General features: G+C 35.5%; 1 protein-coding gene across 12 annotated transcripts in view; it reads left to right on the top strand.

Moving 5' to 3' along the window:
* The window catches only part of SMARCA1 (SWI/SNF related, matrix associated, actin dependent regulator of chromatin, subfamily a, member 1), a 70273-nt gene that overhangs the window by 40430 nt on the left and 3704 nt on the right, over positions 1-26139 (top strand). For 7 of the 12 annotated variants that reach the window (XM_059050921.2, XM_067024298.1, XM_059050926.2 and 4 more), the window contains 6 exons: positions 686-796; positions 1058-1171; positions 9919-10041; positions 12090-12222; positions 14809-14927; positions 15049-15261. In XM_059050921.2, the coding sequence (XP_058906904.1) occupies positions 686-796; positions 1058-1171; positions 9919-10041; positions 12090-12222; positions 14809-14927; positions 15049-15261 (813 nt within the window). Of the gene's footprint in view, positions 1-685; positions 797-1057; positions 1172-4873; positions 4895-9918; positions 10042-12089; positions 12223-14808; positions 14928-15048; positions 15262-26139 lie in introns of all 12 variants that reach the window. The other 5 variants (XM_067024293.1, XM_067024292.1, XM_067024294.1 and 2 more) reach the window with 1 other exon arrangement.

Here is a 26139-nt window from a genome sequence, read left to right on the forward strand (position 1 = left end):
GAGAAAATAATTTCTTCAAAGTTATACAGTTGGTAAAGTGGCAGAACCTGGTTTCAAATTCAGGTCTTTCTGATTCCACTGGCTTTTCCCACAGCTACCTTACCAAGAGGTCTTATTTTAAAATTTCTCTTGATTTGAAGGGATATGTGGCTGTCATGTTGATACTCATTATTTATGCCTTTCAGCTATTTTCTAATTCATACACTTAACACGGTCACCAGAATCAATATTAGTCTTCCTCCTATATTAGATGCTATTTATTTATTTTGACATAAAATATTAACCAGATTATGCAAATTGTTCTCAGTTACTAAGGAAGAGCTAAGTTTCAAACTTAAAAAAAAAAAAAGAAAACCATCCTTGCACTTGCACCTAAACTTGGTATACAGTATGAGGTTTTGGAACTTGGGATGTATAACTGTGACTTATAAAGCAAGTTTTTTTTTAATTGAAGTATAGTTGATTTACAATATTGTGTTAGTTTCAAGTGTACAACAAAGTGATTTAGTTATTTTTTTCAGATTCTTTTGGGGTGCATTTATCTTTTCCAATTAGAGTTTTACAAAGCAAGTTTTGATTCTTCCTAGTGGCTTTGTTTTTCTCACACTTCTACGACCTTGATGTGCTTGATATTTATAAAACAATTTGGAATTATTAAACTCCTCATTCTTGTTTTCGTGTATAGCTTGGAATGGTGGAATGGATTGAACCTCCCAAACGAGAACGCAAAGCCAACTATGCGGTGGATGCCTACTTCAGAGAGGCTTTACGTGTTAGTGAGCCAAAGATTCCTAAGGTAAAGCAGTATGAGGCCAGGTTTTATGTCCTACAGTAGAATTCTCTTGTAACGTGGACTCTGATTCAGATTTACTTATATTAGTGCTGAATCTTAGTCCCTAAAATATAACAATACAGAAAAGTACTTGATATGCTCCAGCCATATAAATGGGTTCCATTGTATTTATTTTTCTATATATAAAAGAAGTAATAAAAGATAAGTATGTTCACTTCATGTACTGAAAACAAATATATATGTAATGCATTTTCTCCCCCGCAGGCTCCACGACCTCCAAAACAGCCAAATGTTCAGGATTTTCAGTTTTTCCCACCACGCTTATTTGAGCTCCTCGAAAAGGAAATTCTTTATTATAGGAAGACCATAGGCTATAAGGTAATTTTTCAGTTTTTTGGATTAGCATAATACAATCTTTTAAGCTAATATAATGTATCAAGCTAGACTAGAAAGGGTTCCATTTTAATGTGAGAGAACTTAAGAGTAAGTCAAAATAGTGATGTTTTTAAAACCAAAGAGGAGGTTTAACTGGAAGCAAAGCATCAAGCTACCCAATCACCAGTAAGATCATCACTAAATGAGATTAGTGGAGAATTATCCAATATATCAAAATAGTAATAACATTTTAATAATGCTCGTGTTCAAGTGCTCAAAGAATATGTAGAATAAACAATAGGTATGTGTTTAAATAGAAGTGAATGTATGACAGGTATGATAGATAATAGGAAACTTTTTTTTTTTTTGCGGTACGCGGGCCTCTAGCTGTTGTGGCCTCTCCCGTTGCGGAGCACAGGCTCCGGACGCGCAGGCTCAGCGGCCACGGCTCACGGGCCCAGCCGCTCCGCGGCACGTGGGATCCTCCCGGACCGGGGCACGAACCCGTGTCCCCTGCATCGGCGGGCGGGCTCTCAACCACTGTGCCACCAGGGAAGCCCGATAATAGGAAACTTTTGATTATTTTCCTCAAAATGACCAATAAATGGTATTTTTGTGTTTATTGCTCATAGATTGATAGAAGCCCTGTTGGTGGTTAGTAGATTGTGGTCACTTAGATGTTAAAATAATGATAAACACGATAATGAATTATGGAACTTAAAAATGATCTTTTGGAATTCAAATTTTTACTTATATAGGTAGATAAGAACCCGTTTACAGTGAGTGAAATATAATGTTTGTCATACTTACAGCTATCACATTGAGAGATTAAGCATATTTCTGTATGTTGAAATTGGCTTCCTAGTTAGTGGAAAGGGATGACCAAATAATAATCAATAGTATGAACCAAATTATAAAAGTATTAACACTGTTATAATTTTATGAAGATTTGTTTTATGAATTGGAAGCTGTGTTTTAAAATTTATTTTGTGAACCTTTATCACAAGTGGAACTGTGACCAGTTATTTTGATTAGTAACTGTAATATGCCTAGAAAAGCTCCTTATATAGATAAGATATTTAGTTAGTTAATATTTTGGAACTGAGGGAAGAGATATGGGGACATGTGTATATGTATAACTGATTCACTTTGTTGTAAAGCAGAAACTGACACACCATTGTAAAGCAGTTATACCCCAATAAAGATGTTAAAAAAATATTTTGGAACTGAGTGAATCTCTAGAGTGTTTCTACTGTTTGTCCAAAGTGGGAGCACTGTCATTTGAAACAGAGCAAAAAAGTTTTGCTTGCTATTTATGTACCAAAGTTTAGATATATATAAATAGGGACAAGAAACTTAAGGTGAATATAAGTGGATATATATATATAAATAGGAACAAGAAAGTTAGGGTGAATATAAGTATAAAATATATAAATAAAGTGGTTAGTTATAATCTGGTTAGGGAAATATGATTAAATTTGAATGTATTTAACCAACAGGACTGGATAAAATCCTTCTTAGAAGTTGTAGAAGAGTACAGTAATCATGGTTGAACATCGGATCAGGCATAAAACCAGTTTCAAAGAAAGTGAAAACAGCGATATGTTAGAAGAAACAGGCAAGTTATAGGTTTAAAATGTAAAATAAAAATAGTAAAATTAATAAAGTAGTGAATAAGATTTCACGAGGTAAACAACTATATACATGATCCCACTAAGAATTATTAAACATTTTAGATTTAGATCATTATTTTCTGTTAACTTTTATTGACTATTATTAGTGAGACTTAAAAGGAGAATTAAATTGAAATGTTAGACCTCAGTAATCAACCAAATATCTGTGTAGAGTATCTTATAATTGAATAAATGCTTCACCACATACTTCATTTGATTTCTTAGAAACCCTGTGAGATAGGTGTTATTATCACCTCTATGTAATAGGTGAGGAAACAAGTTCAGTGAGGTTAAGTGACTTGTTCAAGGTCAGGTAGCTAACAGAGTTGCCAGGGGTGCTGGTCTCAAACACAGGTTCTGAGCATTCAAATGCTATGCTCTTTCCACTCGGACATTCTGGTCTATTTCTGCATCTGACATAACTCTGCTTCTTTCTGCAGCCCTAAATAAGGACTGTGTTTACAGTGGTTTGACATGTTGTTTGGGAGGTGAGCCAAGTGGTAGTCAAGTAGCAGCAATAAAAAAATCACCTCTGCTAATATAACTGTTTATGCTCCTTCTTTGGAGATACTGAAATTCTGTTCCCTGTGATAATACAGTGCCCACCACATTCTCGCCGCAGCTCTGGTTTTAATGTAAATAGTGCCTTTCATTACAGGCAGTTTGTGGTTAAGGGTCAGGGTCTTACATGACAGTTGGGTGGTGGCCAGCTGGAAGGAGATGGAGGAGAGAGGAAACCTTAGAAGAGGGAGGAATGAAGGGACAGCTGCGAAGGGTGACAGGAAGGAGGAAGGTGCGAGAAGAGAGGACAGGGACGAGTGAACAGAGGAAAGATGGCACGGCATCCCTGCTATGGCACCGTACTGTTTTCTGTTCCTCACCTCCCGGAGAGAAGTGACTGGACAGGGAGTGTGAGTGAAAGGAGGACTGGTTTTCATTTAATACATATTTATCGAGTGCTCCCCTATGCCAGGTCCTATGTCAAGGTCTGAGGATAAACTGACGAATAAGACAGAGGGGGTTCCTCAGTGCACAGTACTTACGTTCTGATGGAGGAGACAGACATTAAGCTGAAAGCACAGCGTAGTGATGTTATTTGTTTTCAGTACTTACAAAGGGTGCTATGAGGGATCTTAACGTGGGTATCTAGTGTGGAGTGGGAGATCAGGGAGGTGGTCCCCAAGGACCCCCATTTAAGTTGAGATCAGAGAGATGCACAGGAATTAGCCAAGTGAAGTGTGGGACAGAGGCGTTCAGGTGGGGGAGCCACAGGTACAAAGGTGTTGTGGTAGGAAGGAGGATTGCCCCTTCAGAAGCTGAAAGAAGGCCAGTGTTGCTAGGGAGCGGTGAGAAGGAGAATGACTTGAGATGAAACTGGTGAGTTGGTTGAGTTGGATCATGTGGAGCATTGAACATTAATTATAAGTCATATTAATTAGGTTGAACTTTAGAGCAAAGAAAGCCCTTGAGATGTTTTTAAGGCAGAGGGGTAGGTGGGTGATGGAATAATAACATCAGATAGTTATTTAGTCCTTACTTGTGTTGCTTACTCTTCTTAGTTGTTCAAAATGATTAGCTCAGTATTCTCAGAAGAGCCCTGGAACTGCATACCCATTTTACAGGTGGGGAAACTGAGGCATACAGAGGTTGAGTAATTTGCTCAAGGTCAAACCACTTATAAGAGGTAGAATATGATCAGACTTACATTTTAAAAAAATCACTCTGGCTGCAACACAGAGAATGGTGAGTTTCTCCAGGGAAACCAGCCAGGAGGCTGCTGCAGTGTGAAGATGAAAAGATGGTGGTGGCTGGGAGTTTGGTGGTGGCAGTGGGAGTGGAAGGAGAATCAACCCCCTACCACTCCACTCCTAGCCCCATGCTTTCCTCAGCCCCATCCTGGATTGCCTTTGTATTGTCTTAAGACCTGCCTTGATCCTCTGTATGCATACTTAGCTGTGGATTTACAAGACAAAGAAGAATACATTCTGGATGTTGGTTCTTTCTGAACCTTGTCTCTTCCATTCTTTACCAGGGGCTACAGACAAGAGCTAAGGTGGGTGCTTTAATTGGGTGGATCTCGTGTTTGAGTACAGCTGTCCCTCGGTATCTGCGGGACATTGGTTCCAGAAGCCCACAAAGATACCACGATCCGTGAATGCTCAAGTCTCTTATATAAAATGGCATAGTATTTGCATGTAACCTATGCAAATTCGCCCATATATTTTACATCATCTCTTTATTATTTATAATACCTAATACAATGTGATTGCTATGTAAATAGGTATAAATACAATGTGAATGCTATGTAAATAGTTGCCAGCATGCAGCAGATTCAAGTTTTGCTTTTTGGAACTTTCTGCAATCTTTTCCTCACATATTTTTGATCTGAGGTTGCTTGAATCCACAGATGCAGAACCCGCGGATATGGAGGGCCGACTGTATAGACAGATGAGCATGGCATGTTAATCACCTGCAAAAGCTTCCTATAAAGGACGATATGATATTGATAAGTGTTGGGCATATCTTCTCAAGGATTCCTAGCATTGATTTTCTTCCCCCTACTAAACCTCCAGAAAACTAACCCAAGGCACAATATGAATGGAACAATAGTTTGTTCTCAGATGAACAGGACTGCTGTAGTGGAGTTTCCTGATATTCTCTACATAGTTAGGTTCTCAAAAAGGGACTCCTTTCCCTCTTTCTGCTTAAATGATTGTTAGCTCAGGGGAGAGAGGCTTTGTCTGACGCTGGGGGCATTGTGGTGCATGGCTCCATTTTGTCCATTCTGAGTCCCCGCTGTCACATTCTGTAGCGACTTGGAGTGTGGTTAGTGAAGGGCTCAGTAGGCTTGAAGCAGTTGGTAAACAGCATTTTTCTTAAGGGCCTGCTTATTTGCATTTTTATTTTCTGTTTTGTTTTTCCTCCTCAATACTCAGCACAACAAGGTCACAGCAGTATTCCTGATAATAAGATCTGGAATTAAAGAGTTCTGTTTTATTTGAGGCTGAGAGAAGTAGTTGTTTGTTTTGCCCTGACCACTTGGTAGATAGCTGTGCATTATGTGCCAATCAATTTTCCCTGCTGTCTAGGCTCTGACCTTGTTGCAGGTTAGACGCATTCAGAAGCTTCATTGCTCTTGTGACTTAAAGGAGTTACTTAATGCTTTTAATCACTTGCTCACTAAAACCCTTCCATTGGAAGAAGGTGACTGAATTGAAATTTCAATTGCAGAATTTAAAAAATCTGGAGTATCCAAAAGTCCCATTGAGTCTAAGACCTGGAGTGAAAGAGTTTTACCATATTAGAAGCTGAAGAAAGCTGTAGAACATTCTAATACATGTCTTCAATAAAAACTCTTTGGGGGGGATATAAACATTTGACAAATGCAGGAAGTTCTATAATCTTTGTGAGTTTCCGTAATGTGTCATTGTGGGCCACCTGTTTTGCTGTGGTAGAATTAAAATACAGTGAGCTGATTTCAGGTTACTACTTTTATTTTGTGTGTTGTCACATTTAATTCAGTATTCCATATTTCTATGAAATGCTTGCTGAAGCTCCTAAGAAACAAGACCCCCCCAAAAAGCTTTTCACTTTTCAATGGAACATAGCTCTTAATCACAAATTCCTTACTCTCTGACTAGAAATCCAAATAATAATTGAGCTGTTTCCTTGAAAGATAACTTCTTGTATATTAAGTGTTACTGGGGGTCATCAGTAATATATACAGTATGAGTACTTGAGATACCATCTAGGTATCTGTTTAGTACTATTGGCCTATAATTCGTCTACTTAATTCTTTTATAGCACTTTGAAATCACTCTAGGAAGCTAAATGCTGATAAAACCTCATGAGGTAAAAAATGAATACCTTTTAAAAATAATAAATATTCAGAAGAAGATTATTTGTAGGAAGAGATGCAGGAATTTAGGAATTTTGAGTCATTTCTAATTCTAAAAATTTTAGCAGCTGTTTATTTGAGTAATTTTTAGAACTAAAATTGTAAATGTAACATTGATGAAGTCATTCTAGAGTTTTGCTGTATTAAAAATATGGGCAGTAGATCCTAAAATCTAATGGTGTGATATAATATTCTGATTTTGCATTTATTAAAGTTCAGGTGGAAAATTTTTAGTATTGAAGATATCTACATAGGAATAAAAAGTTTATTTTGTGTGGGTATATTATCCATTTTCTGTCATAAAATTAGATGTTTATGAAATATTTTGTTAAAGTATGGTTTGTCAGATATGGAAAGTTTGAAGCATTTTGGTAGAGAAATATCTTAAGATTAAAGAGGTTTTCCTCAATGAAAGTTAAAATTTGAGGCCAAAGTAATTTCACCAGCAACTGAAAGGGTCTGTTAAACTTTTAAAGCTATGTCTGTAATTTTTTTCAACATTTTATTATGAAAAATTTCCAAACAGAAAAATGTCAAAATAATTATACAGTGAACACCCATATACACACCACATATATTTTGCAATTTACATTTTACTGTATTTGCTTTATCACCTATTTGTCCGTTTCTCCAGCTTTCTATCAAATGGATATCCTCCTTCTTTCTTTATACATTTCAAAGTTGCAGACATAAGTATATTTCACCTGGCAACACTTCAACATGCATATCATTAGCCAGAGTTCAATATTTATTTGATTCTTTTTAAGACAAAAGTTATATACATTGAAATATATAAATCTTGTGTGTCATTTGATGAATTTTGACAAATGCACATGCCTACATAACTGAAGCCCCTATAAAGATATAGAAAGTGCCCCTTCCCAGTCATTCGTCATATTCATTCCCCAGACACAACCACAGTTCTGATATTATTTTCATCTATAGATTAGTTTTTTTGTTCTAGAGTTTCACATAAATGGAATCATATATTATGTGTAAGGCTTCTTTCACTTAGTGTTTTTGAGATTCATCCATATTGTCCAGTTACCAATGGTGCATTCCTTTTTATTGCCGAGTACTATTCCATTGTAAGGATATACCACAGTTTGCTTATCCAGTCTCTTGTTGATGGACATCTGGACTGTTTTCTGGGTTTTGGCTCTTGTGAGTAAAGCTGATATAAACATTCTCCTAAAAGCCTTTGTATAGATATGCTAGGAATGGAATTGCTGGTGTGCCTGTGATTTAAAAGTGGAATTTAGCTATTGAAAAAAGTTATTTTAAATCATGCATATTACTGGACTACATTTCATTTTTAATTTACACCTTCTTTTCCATTTCCATTTGCTACCATCCTAGGCCAGGTGATCATACGTCATTTCTAGATTACAACAGTTTAGCTGGTTCTCTTGCCTCTAGTTGCTTCCCCACTTCAATCCATCCAGCACAAGGCTTGCAGGTGAAAACAGTACTCTTTTGTTGAAAGATCTCCAATGGCTTGCTGTTGCCTACTGTGTAGTTTCAGAAGGCCCTCTAATTCTGTTTCCACGTGGCCTTGTTTCTTATCCCATCTCGACATAAACCTTGTATGCTCCTTCCTGTTTTTGCCTTCACCGTTTTTGCTTTACTGCTTCAGCCTAGAATATTCTTTCTTCTCCATCTCCCCAAATTCTTATAGTTCTTAGAGTATAGCTCAGAATTCCGCAACTAGGTTGTGAGCTCCTTGTGGGCAAGGACCATGTCCACTATTTTTTATATTCCAGTGAACACCTATCATAGTGCTATGGACAAAATAGACATTTAGTCAATACTTACTAATTTGATTGTCTCGTACTGATGATTATGTACAAATGAATCTGTTTTTCAGTATGTCTTTTTAATGCCCAGTCAGTAGGTTTTATAGTTAAACAACTATTGGATACAATAGCTTTAAAAGTACTTATTTTTAAATTACAGTGCTATGGTTCAAACTCTATGAAATATGTATAACAATTAGAGAAATGTACTCTAGTATGTATAATAATCATGTTTTAGTAAAACCGTGACTATTTGATACCTCTAGAGGATGAGTCACTTATGATAGGTGTGCCTTCCAAACAGTGGAAGGCTTACTGCCAACCCTGTTCTTCCCATGTTTGACGGATGCTATAAAACGTACTGTACATGTTATATACCTGCCCTCGTAAATCAACGTGCTGCGTTGTCACTGCAGATGCACATAAAAATGATGTGAGGCTTTGCGCTGAGTGACTTAGTTTATCACTCCATACAATGAATGCTGCTTTATACTGCTGAACTGTATGGGTTGTCTAAGTTCGTGGTGACACACTGAGGCCCCTGGGGCTACAGTTTTGAGATACAAATGACTGGCTGACTGCTTGCTTCCTTGTAGAGCTGAGCTTCTGTCCTCAGTCTTTTGAACTTGAGCTCTCTTGTCACTTGTCAGTGTATTGCAGCTCTGTATACTATGCAGAGTTGTATAGTATACACCATACCTTCTGTTGCTCACTGCTACTGTAGTCTTTTCCCCTTGACTGCAGGTCCCATCACAGCTGTTTGTGTGCTTTGCTTACCCCTTCCCTCTTATATATAGTCTCTGGGTTTTTTTTTGCTTCTTCATTATCCTGTCACTCTTTCAGTCTTTGCATTTTATGTGAAGATGCTGTCTCTTTCCATATCCTGGAAGGCAATAAAAGTACTCCTTTCTTTTTGCACGTTGAACTGATTAGAGCATTGGATGCAATCTTCAGGTGCCTTGCCACTTCTATACCCTGGTCTGTATTGCCAGGTGAATATGGGCTCTTTTTGTACTACCCAACTTTTTGTTTCTGGGCTTGAGATTTTATTGTATAATGTTGGTGTTGGGGATAATGATATTATTATTACCATGTATTACAATATCATAAGGATTTTTTTGTTCCACAGTGTAAATAAATCTAGAATATAATGTGGCATTTAGCTGTAACTGGTTTTTAACTGTAAAATACAATGTGGCACATTTAAGAACAGTTTTACTATGGTAATATCATGGTAGTAGAAATGTGGAGAGGATCATGTGTCATTCTGGTATGACTTTATTTTGTTTACTGCTGAAATAACTCTAAATATTGATATAAGTATGTATACCCTTAATTAATTTTTCTCAATAGTTTACTCATAACACACCTCTTGATTCTTAGGTCCCAAGGAATCCTGATATCCCAAATCCAGCAGTGGCTCAAAGAGAGGAGCAAAAAAAGATTGATGGAGCTGAACCTCTTACACCAGAAGAGACTGAAGAAAAGGAAAAACTTCTCACACAAGTAACATATTTTAAGTGATTGAAATACTTCTAGTCAACGAATAGAAAAAAAGATATTATAAATTACACTTACTTTTTATTGTATGGGCCCGGTACTTACTTTTTATTGTATGGGCCCGGTACCCTGATTGGACACACCAACACAACTCAGGGCTATTTTGTAAACATACATTTAGACCAAATATCCCTATTTTTTTTATCCCTTTTATAGAACACACTCTTTTAGAAATACTAAAAAATATATAAATGCAAAATATAGGTGTCAATTATAAGAAATAAGACATGCATTTTATCAATTATAATAAAGTCAGTTAATCCACATATGAATCCTGATAGACAGTAATTACGAGCATATTCTTGAAAATTTAAATTTATTTTATTGATTGTGAACTGTCCTCTGAAATTATACTCTACTAATCTTTTATTTATGGAATGATTTCATAATTCTCAAAACGCCTTATATTCTTTCTTGAAAAGAACTTTAATACAATGATGAGAAATTTCTGAAACTATAAAAGGTGCGCATTGTATGGTTAAAAGCTAATAGTTAATAAGTAGGGAACATTTTGATTTGAGCAACATATTAATGCTTTCTGGTCATTGTTGCTTTAATGAGTTTTATGAGTGTCATACTTCCAAAATAATCTGTGGAAGATAAAAAGAATTACAGTGCAAAAGATCCTTGGAAAATAATAAACAAACGTGTACTGTATGATACCACCTTAGTATAGAAAGTAGCCAGCAAGATTTATTTATTCAACAAATTCTTTTGAACAATATGCAAAGCACAGTGCTAGGAAATTTTCCACATTAATTATTGAAAGATAGTTTTTATGTTTATATCTTATTTATTATATAGGTCTTTTCTTTGTTATAACATGTAATTTTATTGAATGAAGTTTTACAAATAACATTCATAATTTTTGAGCCAAATGCCTGGAAGTCATAAAGTTTGGTTTGAAAATGTAATTGCAACTGGTTGAATATTAGGACTTACCACAGAATAAAATAAAACATTTAAATATTCATGATTTTTTTTCAAAATTTATTTCCTGAACACAAAAATAAAGTTACGGTCTTAGAATGTTACTTGGCTTGCAGTATAGTGTGAATGTACAATATATTGTGAATATACAGTCTCAACTGAGAAATTGCTTTAGTTTGTAATTAGAAACAAAATCAATTTTTTGCCCCTCCTAGTACTTGAAGTCATCTTTAATCACCTTTCTCTACTGCCCTAAATAATGAATCTTTAAAAAAAAATCATTGGAGTACAAAGGAACAAAATGCGGGGTAATCTAAAATCTTTATCAACTGAAGCCTAGGGATAGAGTTTTGTTCTGTCAAGGGTATCACCTTTATGTGGGTTGGGACATGAGGAGTGGAAGACAAAAATTTGATCTTGTGACTTCAGAGATACGCTAATAAATACCAAAGAGACTTAAAACACTGATTGGTCGAACTGTTCTATCTTTTAGGAAAGAAATTGAGCAGGCCCAATAACATTCTGTTTATCGAATCCTATTTATGAATATAATTTTGAACAGAAATTATTTGTTCACAGTAGTTTGGAATGATGTAAAGAGCTACAAAAATTTTTCTTCAGTCTTTTTTTTTCTTCATGTATTTTTTTGATGTAATGCATCCACATTTTTTCTTAATTTACATGGGAATAAGTCTGTGAAAAAAATGAAGTACTGGAATATCCAGGACTTCAGCATTTACATTAGTATTTTAATTTTAATGCATTTGTATTTTAATGTAGTAGGGATCTATAAAATACGGAGTTAAAAACTACACAATATCTTGGAACTATAAATCAGTTTTTAGTACTTGGAGGGAAGTATATTCTCTTCATGAGAGAAAAGCAGTTATTAATAACACTAACTCAACTTTTGATTCCAACATAAAAACCCTGGGATTTTGTAAGGAGGAAAATTTTAAGCCTTTTGAACTGTTTTTAATGCATCATTGTATAGAACTAAATAGAACAATATTTGGATTTGTTGATTTAACCTCTATTGACGATGCTTAATTTTTTGTTCACAGGGATTCACAAACTGGACTAAGCGAGATTTTAATCAGTTTATTAAGGCTAATGAGAAGTATGGAAGAGATGACATTGATAATATAGCTCGAGAGGTGGAGGGCAAATCTCCTGAGGAGGTCATGGAGTATTCAGGTTTGTATACAACTACAAAAATGGTGTTTAATTGTAACCTTATGCATTTCTTTAGTGTCAATTTAATTTTACCTTTGTTCAGAGACCTTTAGACTTTTATGAATAAACTGTAAGTGAAAGTATAAAATATAATTGTATTTCTATGAAAAGATTATAAGGTTTATCAAAACAAATTGCTGTTGTCCCTACTAGTTAGCTAATAGAGCCAAGTATAGCACTGATAAAACAAGGGTAGCTATTGGGTGAGCACTGGCAAAATGCCTACTTTCCCACGTCTGGAATTTGATTATCTTCTGGGCAAGTGAAGTCTAAGGCTTCAGTTTCAGTGGATGGCATTAGTGTCTTTCTAGGTTGTGTCCTTGAAGTAGAGAATTCCTATAAGGTCCTTTTAGATCCTCAAACACTCTCAGGGTTCTAGTTTGCTCCAGGCAAGTTATGTGTGGATTCCAGTAGATCTGAAAAGACTGCTTGAATGAATCTGTTGATTGGTCCTAGAATCAGCTCCTTGTCTTACTTAGCTGCGTCTTTGGTCTTGACCAGAACTAGATTAGGTGCTGAAGCATATGGAGTTAATATTGATTTCCATGTCACAGTGCATCCAACCTCAGGCTTCTGAAAAGAAATCTTATTAAAATAGGTAAATATGTCTAGTAAATTTTCTTTATATAGAAGAACATAGGAAGTTTCTAAAATCCAATTAGTTTGAGCTCTCAAATTTAGTCTGAATATCAGCTGTATAGAATCTAGGGCATTTTTTTTCCCCATAGAAACAATGTTACAAAGTAGGTTTAGGTTTCTGACCTAGCCTCTCAAAGCCTATTTAGCCTAACAACTGAAATTCTGCATTTTTGCCATGAAAAATAGTAGGGAGGAAACATTGAAATACTACTAAATATACCAAAGATTAATATAGATTAGACACAATTTTTAATTTATTTATAGTGCTAATGCTTGAATAAATCCATGTTTAATTAGAGAACAGACACTTTTTTTTCTTTTGGAAATCTGAAAGGGTCTTCTGGTGATTGCCAGGGACTTGAGAGATGGGTACTATTTGAGTTTTTATTTCGTGTAGTATAACATCAAGTCTATGAACGTCCTTTACTTTGATAACAGTATAACATTACTACTACCCTTAAAATTTATCACATAAGTTTAGGACATTTGGGGGCTTAAAGAGGGGGAAAATAGAGGTGAGAGAAATTTTGGCAGCAAGAGTTGGATGGAAGGAGTATAAAAGGATATGTGCAGAGAGATTTTCTGAAGTAGAATTTTCTTCAAAAGTTAGGAAGGGGGATAGCATCAGTGTATATGAAATTGCAAGAAAAAAATGGTTTAAAAAGGTATCATGTCAGGACTTCCCTGGTGGTCCAGTGGCTAAGACTCCATGCTCTCAATGCAGGGGGCCTGGGTTCGATCCCTGTCAGGGAACTAGATCCCATGTGCTACAACTAAGACCTGGCGCAGCCAAATGAATAAATAAATATTTTTTAAAAGAGCTTATTTTTTTAAAAAGACCATGTCAGATGTTCCCTCAAATTGACAGCAAGCCAGGTAGCATGACTAGCTCAGGGCAGCTTAATTGGGGCCAAGTCAGAGGATGGGGAGATTTGAATGAATTTATGTAGTTGGTTGCAATAAAAGATGAAATGTGTACAGTTGGCTGTTCGTGGTATCTTATACATAGTAAGCATTTAAATTGTGTTGAATGAATAAGTGAGAGAATGAATAAATGAATACAGGTGCTTATAAAAATCAGAGTACTGACGTTCCTTTCTTGATAGACTCTAAAAATGAAAAAATTTGAGAAAGTAGAATATGTCATTAGAGGGCCTCTCACTGAAGTTGTAAGATGTGACATATTAATGCAGCCAGATCATTTAGCTCATTTATAAAATTTGGGTGACTTGGCTTTCCTTTTTATTTTTTAAGAGAAAAGGCTATTCCAAGTAAGTTTAAAAAACAAGCTATATGTCACTGGAAATATTCTTACAAGAATAAAAACTATTCTTACAAGAATAGTGAGTGGTTCCAAAAGCAAAGTAACAGTTTCAGTAGAAATTGCTGCTTTATAGGAAGTTTGATTGACCTGTTGATAATAGTTTCATTTTTATTTTTTAAATTTATTTATTTTATTTTTCATTTTTATTTTTGCTTGCTAGGAAACTATGTTCTCTAAGTTTATATGACCACCCTCTCTTCTGTTTCATTTTATGTGTTTGGTACCTTCTATATAATGTTTGAATAAAAGCATAGCTTAAATCAGGATCTGTAGTATCTTTTGAAATTCTAGTCATCTGGGGTGGATAATTAAAAACTTCATAATATTTCATGAAAGGAAAATCACTAACCTAAAACCTCCTTGTTGAGGTCTTACTTTTAAATGGAAAGAGGTATTTAATACCCCTCATTTATTACACCTTAGGAGTATTTAATAATTGAATGTATATATACAGATGAATTTGAATCTTAATTATAAACAATGTAAGTTCACTGTATCCTTTCCTGCTAATTCTTCATTCTACAGTTCCTTGGACTCATTTACTTAAGATGATAGAATTATAAAGTAATAACTCTGTTTTTCAGCTGTGTTTTGGGAACGTTGCAATGAATTACAGGACATTGAGAAAATTATGGCTCAAATTGAACGTGGAGAAGCAAGAATTCAACGAAGGATCAGTATCAAGAAAGCCCTGGATGCCAAAGTAGTATATTTCATAACTGTCAAATTACCAATAGATTGTTTTAATTGATCAAATGGTGATTAGCTTTGACTTATTATTATTGCACATTTAGTCAAAAGCACTATTTTGTTTAAATCTACAGATTGCAAGATACAAGGCTCCATTTCATCAGTTACGTATTCAGTATGGAACCAGCAAAGGAAAGAACTATACTGAGGAAGAAGATAGATTCTTGATTTGTATGTTACACAAAATGGGCTTTGATAGAGAAAACGTGTATGAAGAATTAAGACAGTGTGTTCGGAATGCTCCTCAGTTTAGATTTGACTGGTTTATCAAGTCTAGAACCGCCATGGTACGTATTCCTTTCTTACTTATTTCCTCCAACTTTTTCTTTTGAGAAATTTCAAATATCATACCTCCTTTACTTAGATTCTCTAATTCTTAACATTTTGCCACGTTGGCTTTCTCCTCTCACTAGTATATGTGTGTATATACTTATGCATACATACATGGCGTCTATCTATACATATAGAATCTATATATTCAGAAATACAGAAACATATCTATATTCAGAAATACAGATCTGTGTTTTATATTCATTAATCTATATACAGATCTATATTTCTGAACCATTTGAAAGTAAGTCACAGACATCATGAGTGTTCACCTCTAAATACTTCAGCATTTATCTCCCAAATAAAAATAATATTTGCCTGCATGAGCACAGTACCATCATCCTACCTGAAAATGTTAACGCTGATTCAGTAATGTCATCTAGTCTACAGTCCATGTACAAAATTTTCCAGTTGTCCCGGAAGTGTCTCTCATAGCTGTTTTTTTAAATTGATGAACCAGTCAGGGTTCACATATTGCATTTGGTTGAGTCTCTAGTCTCTTCAGTCTACAACTTTTTGTTTTTCATGACAATGACTTTTTTAAGGTACCCAGACTCATTTTGTAGAATGCCCAACATGTATCTCATTGTTTGCTCACTGTTAGGTTTAGGTTAAGCATTTTCGGCGGGAATGCTGCCGAAGTGATGTGTATTTCCCATTGCATCACATCAGGAGGCTCATTATGTCAGGTTGTCACATTCTTGGTGATGCTGAGTTTGATTACTTGGTTAATATGGTAACCATCAGAGCTCTACACTTTAAAGGTAGTGTCCCCTTTGTAATGAGGCAGGTGATGCTTGAGACTGTGTGAATAACTTAAGGATTTATTTTTAATGAGAAGGAATTGTTGCCTAAGTAGAGTTTTTATAAGAATATTGTGAGACAGAATAATTAAGAAGAGATTTTATTTTAGCTTCATGCAATTTACTGTTACTTTCTAACATGAATTGTGTTCCTGTTAAATCCTAGTGCTGCTTAGCAGTGTTCTTGCTGATATTGAAATAAATGCCACATGTTTTTAATGTTGGCATCGTCAGTCTTTTGTTAGCTGAGGTAATTAAGACAAAAGTAGATTCATACAGCTAACCAGAAACTGACAATCTAAACAGTGAACATTTTTCTTTAGTTTCTGTCTATCATAAATGTTTTCCTGGCCAAAAGTTCATAGGGGTGTGAAGCAATGCTGAACATTTTGTTTGACCCATTTTATATTTTCAGTTCAAATTGAAATAAAGAAAAGAAAAATCTGAGTTGCTATATTGAAGATGCTAATTTTGGTGGATGCTTTATAAGATCAGATATTTCTTAAAATTTTAACACAAATTTAGAGGGTTCCTGGATTGTTATTAGAATGTGTCTATCAAGTTTATGGAATACATAATGCTGGGAGAGGTAGCAAATACTTTGGATCAAGCCAGGATCCAAAAGAAACCAGAGAAATTGGAATGATGAATTGATTGAATCTCCCTTGCAACATGACAATTGTAGGGGTGGATGTAAAGTGCTATACTTGTACAAAAGAATAGGAAGAGGTGTATATGTTAATAAGATACAGTAGGAAGAATTGAGAAAAGAATAAAAAAGATAAGAATTAATCTGTAGCATGAAGGGCTGAGGTTGGATGTAGGGAAGAGTTGTTTGACAGGGTTCTTTGGATGGTTGAAATAGATTATTGAAGAACAGTGTTAAGTAGCTTTCCATTAGCTTTGAAAATGAGATTCTATTTTGACAGTCTGAAGACTTTGGCAGTGAGCTAGTTGGCCTTTTAAGGTGCCTTCTAGCTCGGTGCATCTATGACCATGTTTAGCAGAAAACTCCTTTCAAAAGCCATGCATTTAAAATTTTTAGCCATTTGGGGTTTTATGCGTATAATGATCGAATTTAGAGCGGCATCAAAAGCTTGTAAAAGACAAATGCCCGCCTGCATTTGTTGATGAATCAGGTTCTCGATCATACGTGCCCTTTTATGTGATGGAACATTTGCTGAATTTTGAGTATTATTTCAGGGATAGTTTACTAATTTTTTAAAAGCTTGAGTTTAATGTTGTTTCCAGTTTCTGGAAACATTAAACTAAAGCAGTCGGATGAAACAGATTCAAAAGAGCAGGGAAAATCTTATATTATTTGTAATACGAACATGACTGTAGAACTACATACATAACCTTATTTCATTTTCTGGGAAGAAACCCAGTGTATTATTAACAACCACTAGATGTCTCTGAACTCCCTTGTAAAGAATCTTTTCTTCCATCTTTCAACAAAACATTTACCTCTTTCTTTACCAAGAGGTTTAAATCTCTAATGTATGTTTTCCAAAGAGTGGATGTTAACTACATACGTGATTGAAAAATGAAACTTTTATTTTGTCTGTTAAAAATGAAGACAATTCTGTCCTTAATTATGTTCTGGAAGGTGGAATTTATGATTTCTAAAGAATCTTTAAAAACATATAATAGTTTATTTCATATTAAATATTTTAGTCCAGAGTTTTTGTTAACTTTTCTACTATATTATTTCCCTCCTAGTTAATGGATAATTCTTGCTTATATTTCTGGATTTAGAATACAAGTAATATATTTTAAAATATGCATGAATATGTTTAGACCATCTTTATGGAATGTTTCATGCTAATAAAAATCATTAGGGAATTTTAAAAATGGATTACTATTATTTCTAGATGATCTCTTTTCCCCTCATTTTAAATAAATTGGTCTTGTATAGTGAATCACATTCACAATCTAGGAAGTGAAACTTCCCCCTTGAAAGAGGCATTTGTGTTTTCCAAAATTAAAATAATTTGCTTCATTGATAAACCCCATCTTATAAATAACAGAAGATGTAATTTGATTCATTATGTGAGTGTGTCACTGTGTTCAAATTAGAATTTTATTAATGATTAAACTTTAAACTTAGCTTACTAAAGAAACGATCTTTAAAAACATAATCTTGCTTAAAGATGACTCTTTCCCAGAGACACCAATAAATAGTGTGAAATACTTAGGGGGAAAAAAAGAAACCTTGGTGGTTATATTTTATTCCGAGACCTAAAAGTACTGAATTCATGGCTTCTGACTTAACAGTCTTAAAGTACTTAAAGGCATGAACCTCCACTTCTAAATATGCCGCATTTTGAAAGCCTTCAGCTAAAGGTTGAAAATTTCTTTGAGACTCTTCTCGATTTAAAAATGCTGGCTGTACAAAAGAGAAAATGAGTTTTAGTTCTGTTTCTCTGTGCTGAAAAGACTGTGATTTCTTTCTCTGAGAACTTGTGTTGTCTTTAAGTAAGTAATCAGTCTCTATTGAACTACATAAACAAGTAGGAAGGATATGATCAATTTAGATTTTTAAGCTCAGAGTACATGAATTGCCCTACCATTTTCCTTCTAAGAAAAAAAGTGTATTATAATGATGTCTTAGTCTTAGGACATTTAAAAACTATCAGAATTAAAAGTACCTTTGCCAGATGACTGTAAGAGGAAAAGATAATACTTTGTATTTATATACTACCTTTTATACTATAAGGTTGCCAATCCCTTTTCCAACATTAGCTCATTAATTCCTTTTAGGGAATGAATGTCAGGGCATTATCTCTGTTCATTTAGTGACAGACTAACGTGATTGGGAGATTTGAAAAGAATCTGAGAAGTCTAAAGTATCTAGCACATTAGTTTACTGGAAAGGACATACTGAAAGTATCCAAAATTTAATCAGTAATTCTTTGGACCTGCTTAGGTTCTTTTAACTACTTAAAGGAGAAAAAGCAGCATTTGGCTCTCTGAACTAAAGAACATTTCTTGATACAGCCACTATGCTTCCTTCGCAGGGTTGCTTTGACTCTTAATTTTAGTTAAAAAAATACTCTTACTTTTTAGCCTCTGAGAAGCTTTTTTCTTTCCTCTCCTAGCCTCGCAAGAAGCTCCGTGTACATAGCCTGTGGCCATGGACTTTAGAGTTGAATCAGAGTATTAGTAATTAGTTATTACAATTACCCTGCCTTTTGTAGTAGTTTAAATGAATTTTGGGGGTAGTATCTCAGAGAGAGAATCACACACTGTTGTATACAATGTAATAAAAATTTCATGTTATTGCTGTTTGTTTTCAAATCACAGCTTTATTATTAATGAAAGTGTTCCTTATTTAAAATTAAGAACATGACATTCCTCATCAGAATTGGAGGAGAAAAAATACTATTTAGAAAATATCGCTATAGCTCTTTATTAGCTTGCTTCCCTTTTTATAGGTTTATCATTGATAGTCAACATTAACTAAATTATTAGTTCAGCACAGGATATTTGATAAATTATCTGTCCAGTCAGAGAAGGATTTTCTTTCTAGATACTTTAGAAAAACAAAAGTCAAATTAAAAATTTTCCAACCTGCTTTATACTCACAGTAACACTTCTGTTTGTTGCTTACGCAGCATAGCCTAGGAAATTTTACAAAGAAGGCCACTCATGATTTTTTATTTTGTGTATTAGTACTTAATTGTGTGATAACAGCTAATATTGATTTCTTAGAGCATTACATTCTTAATGAAACGTGAGGATATGAATTAATACATTATTCACAAAATTGGTAAAATATAAAATGAATGATGGGTTCTTCTTGACTATAGAATTATGAAAATATTAAAATATATTTATGCTTATAGGGATATATTGTTTCCCAGTGTGCTTGAAAGACTAAAATGTCCCTTTCAGCCTTAATTTTCAGAAAGGTCCTATATAGAGGTATGTAGAGAAGGGGTTGCGTTTAACTTTGCCTTGAGGGTTAGGTCAGAGGAATGGCTTCATAGAAGAGGTCCTTCTTGGAACTGAGTCTTGAATGACCAGGAAGGAGTTGGCCCTGGGACTGTGGAAACAGCATGTGCAAAGGTAGAAACAAGCACAGCACATTCAAAAACTGCAAGTAGGTTGTGCTGGAGTGTGAGTAGGGAAGTCCTGGAAGGTGAGGAAGGAGCTGACAGCCAAATTATGAAGAGCCCTGTCCTTGGTATTGAACTTTGGTCATTATTCTATAGGAAATGGGGAGTCACTGAAAGATTTTAACAGGGCAGTGACATGGTCAGATTTACATTTTAGAAATATTGTTCTGTGGAAATGGGCAAATGTCTACCTCAACTACCATATAGGCTGACAATTCCCAAATTTATATCTTTGTCTTTTCTCTGTTCCTCTTTTTTTACTTCCCTTGGCTAATATAGCACCATCTTCCCCAGAGTCAGTTTTTACTACCGCTCTCTTAACTTTCAGGTGCAAATGGTTACACCTAGAAGTACCAGCATAACCCTTGCACAGAGTAGGCATTCAGTGAATAAATGAGCATGGAACCTTCGTACTTCAGTTTGCTTCTATCTCATAGACCCCTACAGTTGGATCAGATTTGGACAGAATGTGAAGAAATGTAGCAACGGGTTTGAGTTCTTTTGTCTTTTCCTTTCCTTTTCATCTACCTTTTTCTAATGATAGACTTTACTTGGCTGAAATCCCTGCAGCTTTTGTTTGAGTAGCCAGTTGTAAATATCATGTGTTTTATTAGCAACTGTAGAGTTTGATTTAAGACTGAATTGTTCTAGCAATCTGAAATATGATACACGCACTAACAGGAGCTTGTTTTATGAATTTATGTATTGTGAAGAGGTGATATGACGTTTTACAAATAGCAATGTTTAAGTAGCAGCAGTTAGGTAAAACTATCGTAACATTTGATACTTGTTTAAGAAATATAGGATATATTTCTTAATTACTATTATTAGAATATATAACTCCCGGGGCTTCCCTGGTGGCGCAGTGGTTGAGAATCCACCTGCCGATGCAGGGGACACGGGTTTGTGCCCCGGTCCGGGAAGATCCCACATGCCACGGAGCGGCTGGGCCTGTGAGCCATGGCCGCTGGGCCTGCGCGTCCGGAGCCTGTGCTTCGCAACGGGAGAGGCCACAACAGTGAGAGGCCCGCATATCACAAAAAAAAAAAAAAAAAGAATATATAACTCCCATCTAACTACCAGTGTGCGTGGGCCCTGAGATTTTAGTATAGAATGCCATTGCTTTTTGTTAGTATGATAGAGGTTCCAAAGTGACAAAGAACCTAGGAAATATACCACAGAATGTATAGTTGAAGGTATCAGTTCCCAAAGGTAAAGTATAGGGAGTTTATAAAAGAGCAAAGGAGAAAAAACACCCATTTTGTTTCACTCAGAACTGTAGAAGAAGATTCTGACTTTATAGAACCACCTACCAATTTAGATGTGCAGATGTGGAGTGCAACTTATTTATTTATTTTTTTTCCCTCGCTCATTCACCTGCTTTTGACTTTCAACCATAACGGGCAGCGACCTTCTGTCATTCAGACTTAGGCAGGCTTAGTGTCTAGGATTTTAGTACATAGGAAATGTAATGTGGAGTCTCTTTAATCTCTTTCAATAAGTCACTTCAAGTCTGCTGATGCTTTCTGTGCCTTTTGAATTGATGCTTTGAAGCTGAGTATTGGGGCAGAGGATGTTTGAACTTGGTGCCTGGCGTGATTGATATTCACCACACAGTACAGGGCAGCGCCACTTACTGCAAACATCCCATTATTTATTAAATAAAGGTAGAGGTACATATCCTAGAATTCAAAAGTTGAAACTTGGGTGACTTTGCATTGAATGGAATTATAAACCATTAAAAAGATAATGGAAAACCAAGGCAGACAGTTTGTTTAAAGTCAATCTAAAGACTGTAGTTTAAAACAGGGCTTGGCAAACTGCAGCCCTTTACCTGTTTTTGTACGGCCTGCAAGCCAAGAATGATTTTTACATTTTCAAACGGTTGAAAGAAAATCAAAAGAAGACTATTTTGTGACATGTGAAAATTATACAAAATTCAGATTTTAGTATCTGTAAAGTTTTATGGGAACCCAGCCACACGCATTCACTTATGCATCGTTTATGGCTGCTTTCATGCTGCAATGGCAGAGCTGAGCAGTCGTGACAGGGACCATGTGGTCTACAAAGCTGACAGTATTTACTGTTTGGCTCTTCACAGAAAGGATGTACTGACCCCTGGTTTAAAAGAATGTGTAAGAAAGGTGGAAGGAAAGAAATAATATAACCAAGGGTAGACATAAGTGTTAAATGAAAGATGGGTAAAGGGGGAGGCTATTTGGCCTAAAAGAGGGATGTCTGGCAGGTCTGGTGGTAATTGCAGTGATTGTGATGGAGCCATGAGAGCTGCCTTGTAATATTTGAAAGATTGTCATACAGAAGAGGGAATCAGCTTGTTCAATTTTACTACAAAAGTTAGACCTAGAACTGATTGTTGGAAACTATAAGGTAGTACATTGTAGCTTTGCATAAGGGAACATTTGTAACTTGTCCAAAGGTGGGATAGACAGCCTTGGGAGGTAGTGAGTACCCCGTCATTGGAAGAATTCAGACAAGCTGAATAGCTAATTAGTAAGGACCTAGTAGAAGGGATTCAGCATCAACTTGAATAATTTTTAAAGGTCCTTTGCAATCTTGAGAGTCTGTAATTTTATGAGCTCCCACAATTGAGACTCTGTATCAACAAGGGAGGATTTCAGAGTGCAAAATACACCTTTGATTACATGACTCCTCCTGCTTAACAATCACCAGTGAGATCCTTTCGTCAACTGAATTAAGTAAAATTGCTTAGTTCTTCGTTTTTAGCTCCTAGGTTATTTGTATTTTGATTCAAACTTAGTCTTCTCTATCACTCTTACCCTGCACAGCATTTCCCAAGTTGGTTTCTACCAAACATTGTTCCAGGATTTGCAAATACAGTAAGTCCCTTACATACGAACGAGTTCCATTCCGAGAGTGCGTTCGTAAGTCCAATTTCTTCATAAGTCCAACAAAGTTAGCCTAGGTACTCAATTGACACTATCGACTATATAGTACTGTACTGTAATAGGTTTATAATTTCGCACAAATAATACGTTAAAAATACAAAAAATCAAGCATTTTAAATCTTACAGTATAGTACCTTGAAAAGGACAGTAGTACAGTACCACAGCTGGCATCCAGGGGCTGGCATCGAGTGCACAGGCAAGAAGAGTTACTGACTGGGGGAGGGAGAAGAGGTGGGAGATGGTAGAGCTGAAGGATCGTCAGCAACAGGAGACGGAGGGCAGGCTGCAAGATGGAACGCACGTTCGCATCTTTGAAAGTTCTCGGTTTGTATGTAGGGGCCTTACTGTATACAATATGCAGAACAGGGTTCTGTGTTCAAATAGATTTGGGAAATGCTGATACTGAATCCTGCCCTTGACCCTTCCAATCTACATTAGAATGCTAAAAGCTCTGAGAAGTCCTGCCATGAAGAAATTTGTTTAACCTTTTAAAAATCTAGCATTTCCTGCACATGTGTGAACACAAAGTACTTTTTTTTTCCTTTGGCCACAGCTATTAACACTGCAGAACAGTTTTCCATTTGTCATTTTCCTACTCTCTTCTGTTGTCTTTATTGTTTTCGTATCTCTTCTCTTCCTCTTGTGTGCTATTTTTCTCCCTCCAATTTCATTCCTAAATCCAGCATGGGGAAATCGTGAGAGAAAGAGATAATTAGACTACAGAATTGTGGAAACAGATTGAGAGCACATGAACCACTCCCTGTAATCCGAGGAAAATAGGAAGATTAAAAAGGTACAAGAATCTAGGGGGATATGTATGTGAAAGGCAAAATTATATAAGATAAAAGTGCTTCTGACATCATGAAATTTCTCATAGTCATTTCATAGTCACTTAGTTATTCAAAAAGTGAATCACTATTTTATTGGTAATCTGGCCTCCTTGTAATTTCTGGTGTTAGCTCCTGTTCTGTTTACGATACCATCTGTTTAGTTAGGCAGTCTTCAAGCATGTGAATAAAAGACGGGGTTGGTATCTTTAGAGAAAGGGGCATTACCTATGCTAGGAAGGTAACATCCAGACTCACTCATTCCTTGGTGCATTTCTCCAGACAGTTAGGTTATTTTTCTGTCTGTAGTTAGTGACAGGTTAAAAGGAATGAAGGTAAGAACTTATTATACAGTCAATTTATAATCATTTTGAAATATTCTATTTCACTGCGTATGAGACTGTCTCAAAAGTGTTAGTTTTTTTCTGCATCACCCATTATGAACCATGAATATGTATCTAAAGATATCTGCAGTCACAGGCAACTATTACTTATTGAGAATAATAATAGCCAGAGGGTATAGCTTAATGATTCAAGAATCAGCTTCACATAAAGACTCTATCTAGTCTCCCTAGAAACCAACAATCAAATCTCATCGGGGTCAACTTAGCCCTTTCTATAATAGATAAATTGAATGACATGCTGTTTAATTTGTATGTGTGTTACTGAATGAAGCTGTGAAGAGTGCTTGGTCTGCATATTAAAGATACCACTATTGTTTTGGTAAGTAAGGAAAATTCCAGTGTTATTTTTCCTAAATTATTTAACCTTGGGTAACTGAGGATGCACAAGAAACATGAATGTACCAGTGTTTTGTAAGGTTATTTTTAATAGTCAAACAATAATTTGTTAATGAAGAATTTTTTTCTGGCTAGACTATCTTTGGTTTTCTGCCATCTTTTGGGCTTGAATTTAACAGAGTAGAAAATGCTTGAATAGTTGATAATATTTCTGTATGCCATTTTTCTAGCTTTTATTTGGAAAGATAAAACTGTATTTAAAAAAATTGCCATTTCTTAACAATGGTAGATTGCCTAAGACCTAAATGTTCATTGCAGGAAATTTAGAAAATACATGCTAGTATAAAGAAGAAAATAAAAGTTACCATTGCTCTTACTTTCAGAAATAGCTGCTGTTAACCACTAGTAACACTGTATGTAGTTAGTACTCTCTCAGGTATTTCTGCTGTGTATATACATATATAGTAAGATGTGCATATATGTATATGGTAATTGACAAAGTACCCAAAATTTAGTTCCCAGTATTTCTCTGCTAAAAATGGCACTGCTCTAAATATTGTTCTGTAAATCTTTGTATACATCTCTTATTGCCTTACATTAAGCATCTAGGAGTGGAATTGTTCATTCAAAGAGTATGAAATTTTTAAGATGTATCATTGATATTCCCAAATTGCTTTCTAGAAAGATAGTATTTTAGTCTGCTTCGGCTGCCATAACACAGTACTGTAGATGGGGTGGCTTAAACAAATTTCTCATGGTTTTGGAGACTGGCAGTCCAAGATCAGGGTGCCAGGAGGGTTGGTTTCTGGTGAGGCCTTGCTCCCTGGCATGTAGATGGTGTCGTCTTGCTGTGTCGTCATATGACCCTTTATGTGTGAGTGGAGAGAGAGAAGAGGGATCTCTGGGTGTCTCTTCCTCTTGGAATACCAGACCTATCGGATTAGGGCCCCACCTTTATGACTTCATTTAACCTTAATTACCTCCTTAAAGGCCCTCTCTCCAAACACAGTCACATTGCGGGGGTGTTAAGACTTCAACTTACAGATTTTGTGGGGGGCACAATTTTTAACATTGGCATCCCATCATCGGTGAATGAGAGCTCCCATTTCATCTTATTGCCAACACCGGGTACACACACCACACCACACACACACACACACACACACACACACACACACACACACACACACTTGCATGAACGTGTCATTGCTAATTTAATAGATATATCATTGTTTTACTTTGCATTTCTTTGAAAAAAATTTTAATATATGGACATTTAAAATTTTTATGAGTTTTAAAAAATATTTATTTTATTTATTTATTTTTATAATTTTTTGGCTGCATCGGGTCTTAGTCGTGGCACACAGGATCTTCGTTGAGGCATGCAGGATCTTTCGTTACGCGGCACGCGGTATCT

The sequence above is a fragment of the Kogia breviceps genome, chromosome X (assembly GCF_026419965.1).
Source record: "Kogia breviceps isolate mKogBre1 chromosome X, mKogBre1 haplotype 1, whole genome shotgun sequence".
NCBI lineage: Eukaryota > Metazoa > Chordata > Mammalia > Artiodactyla > Physeteridae > Kogia > Kogia breviceps.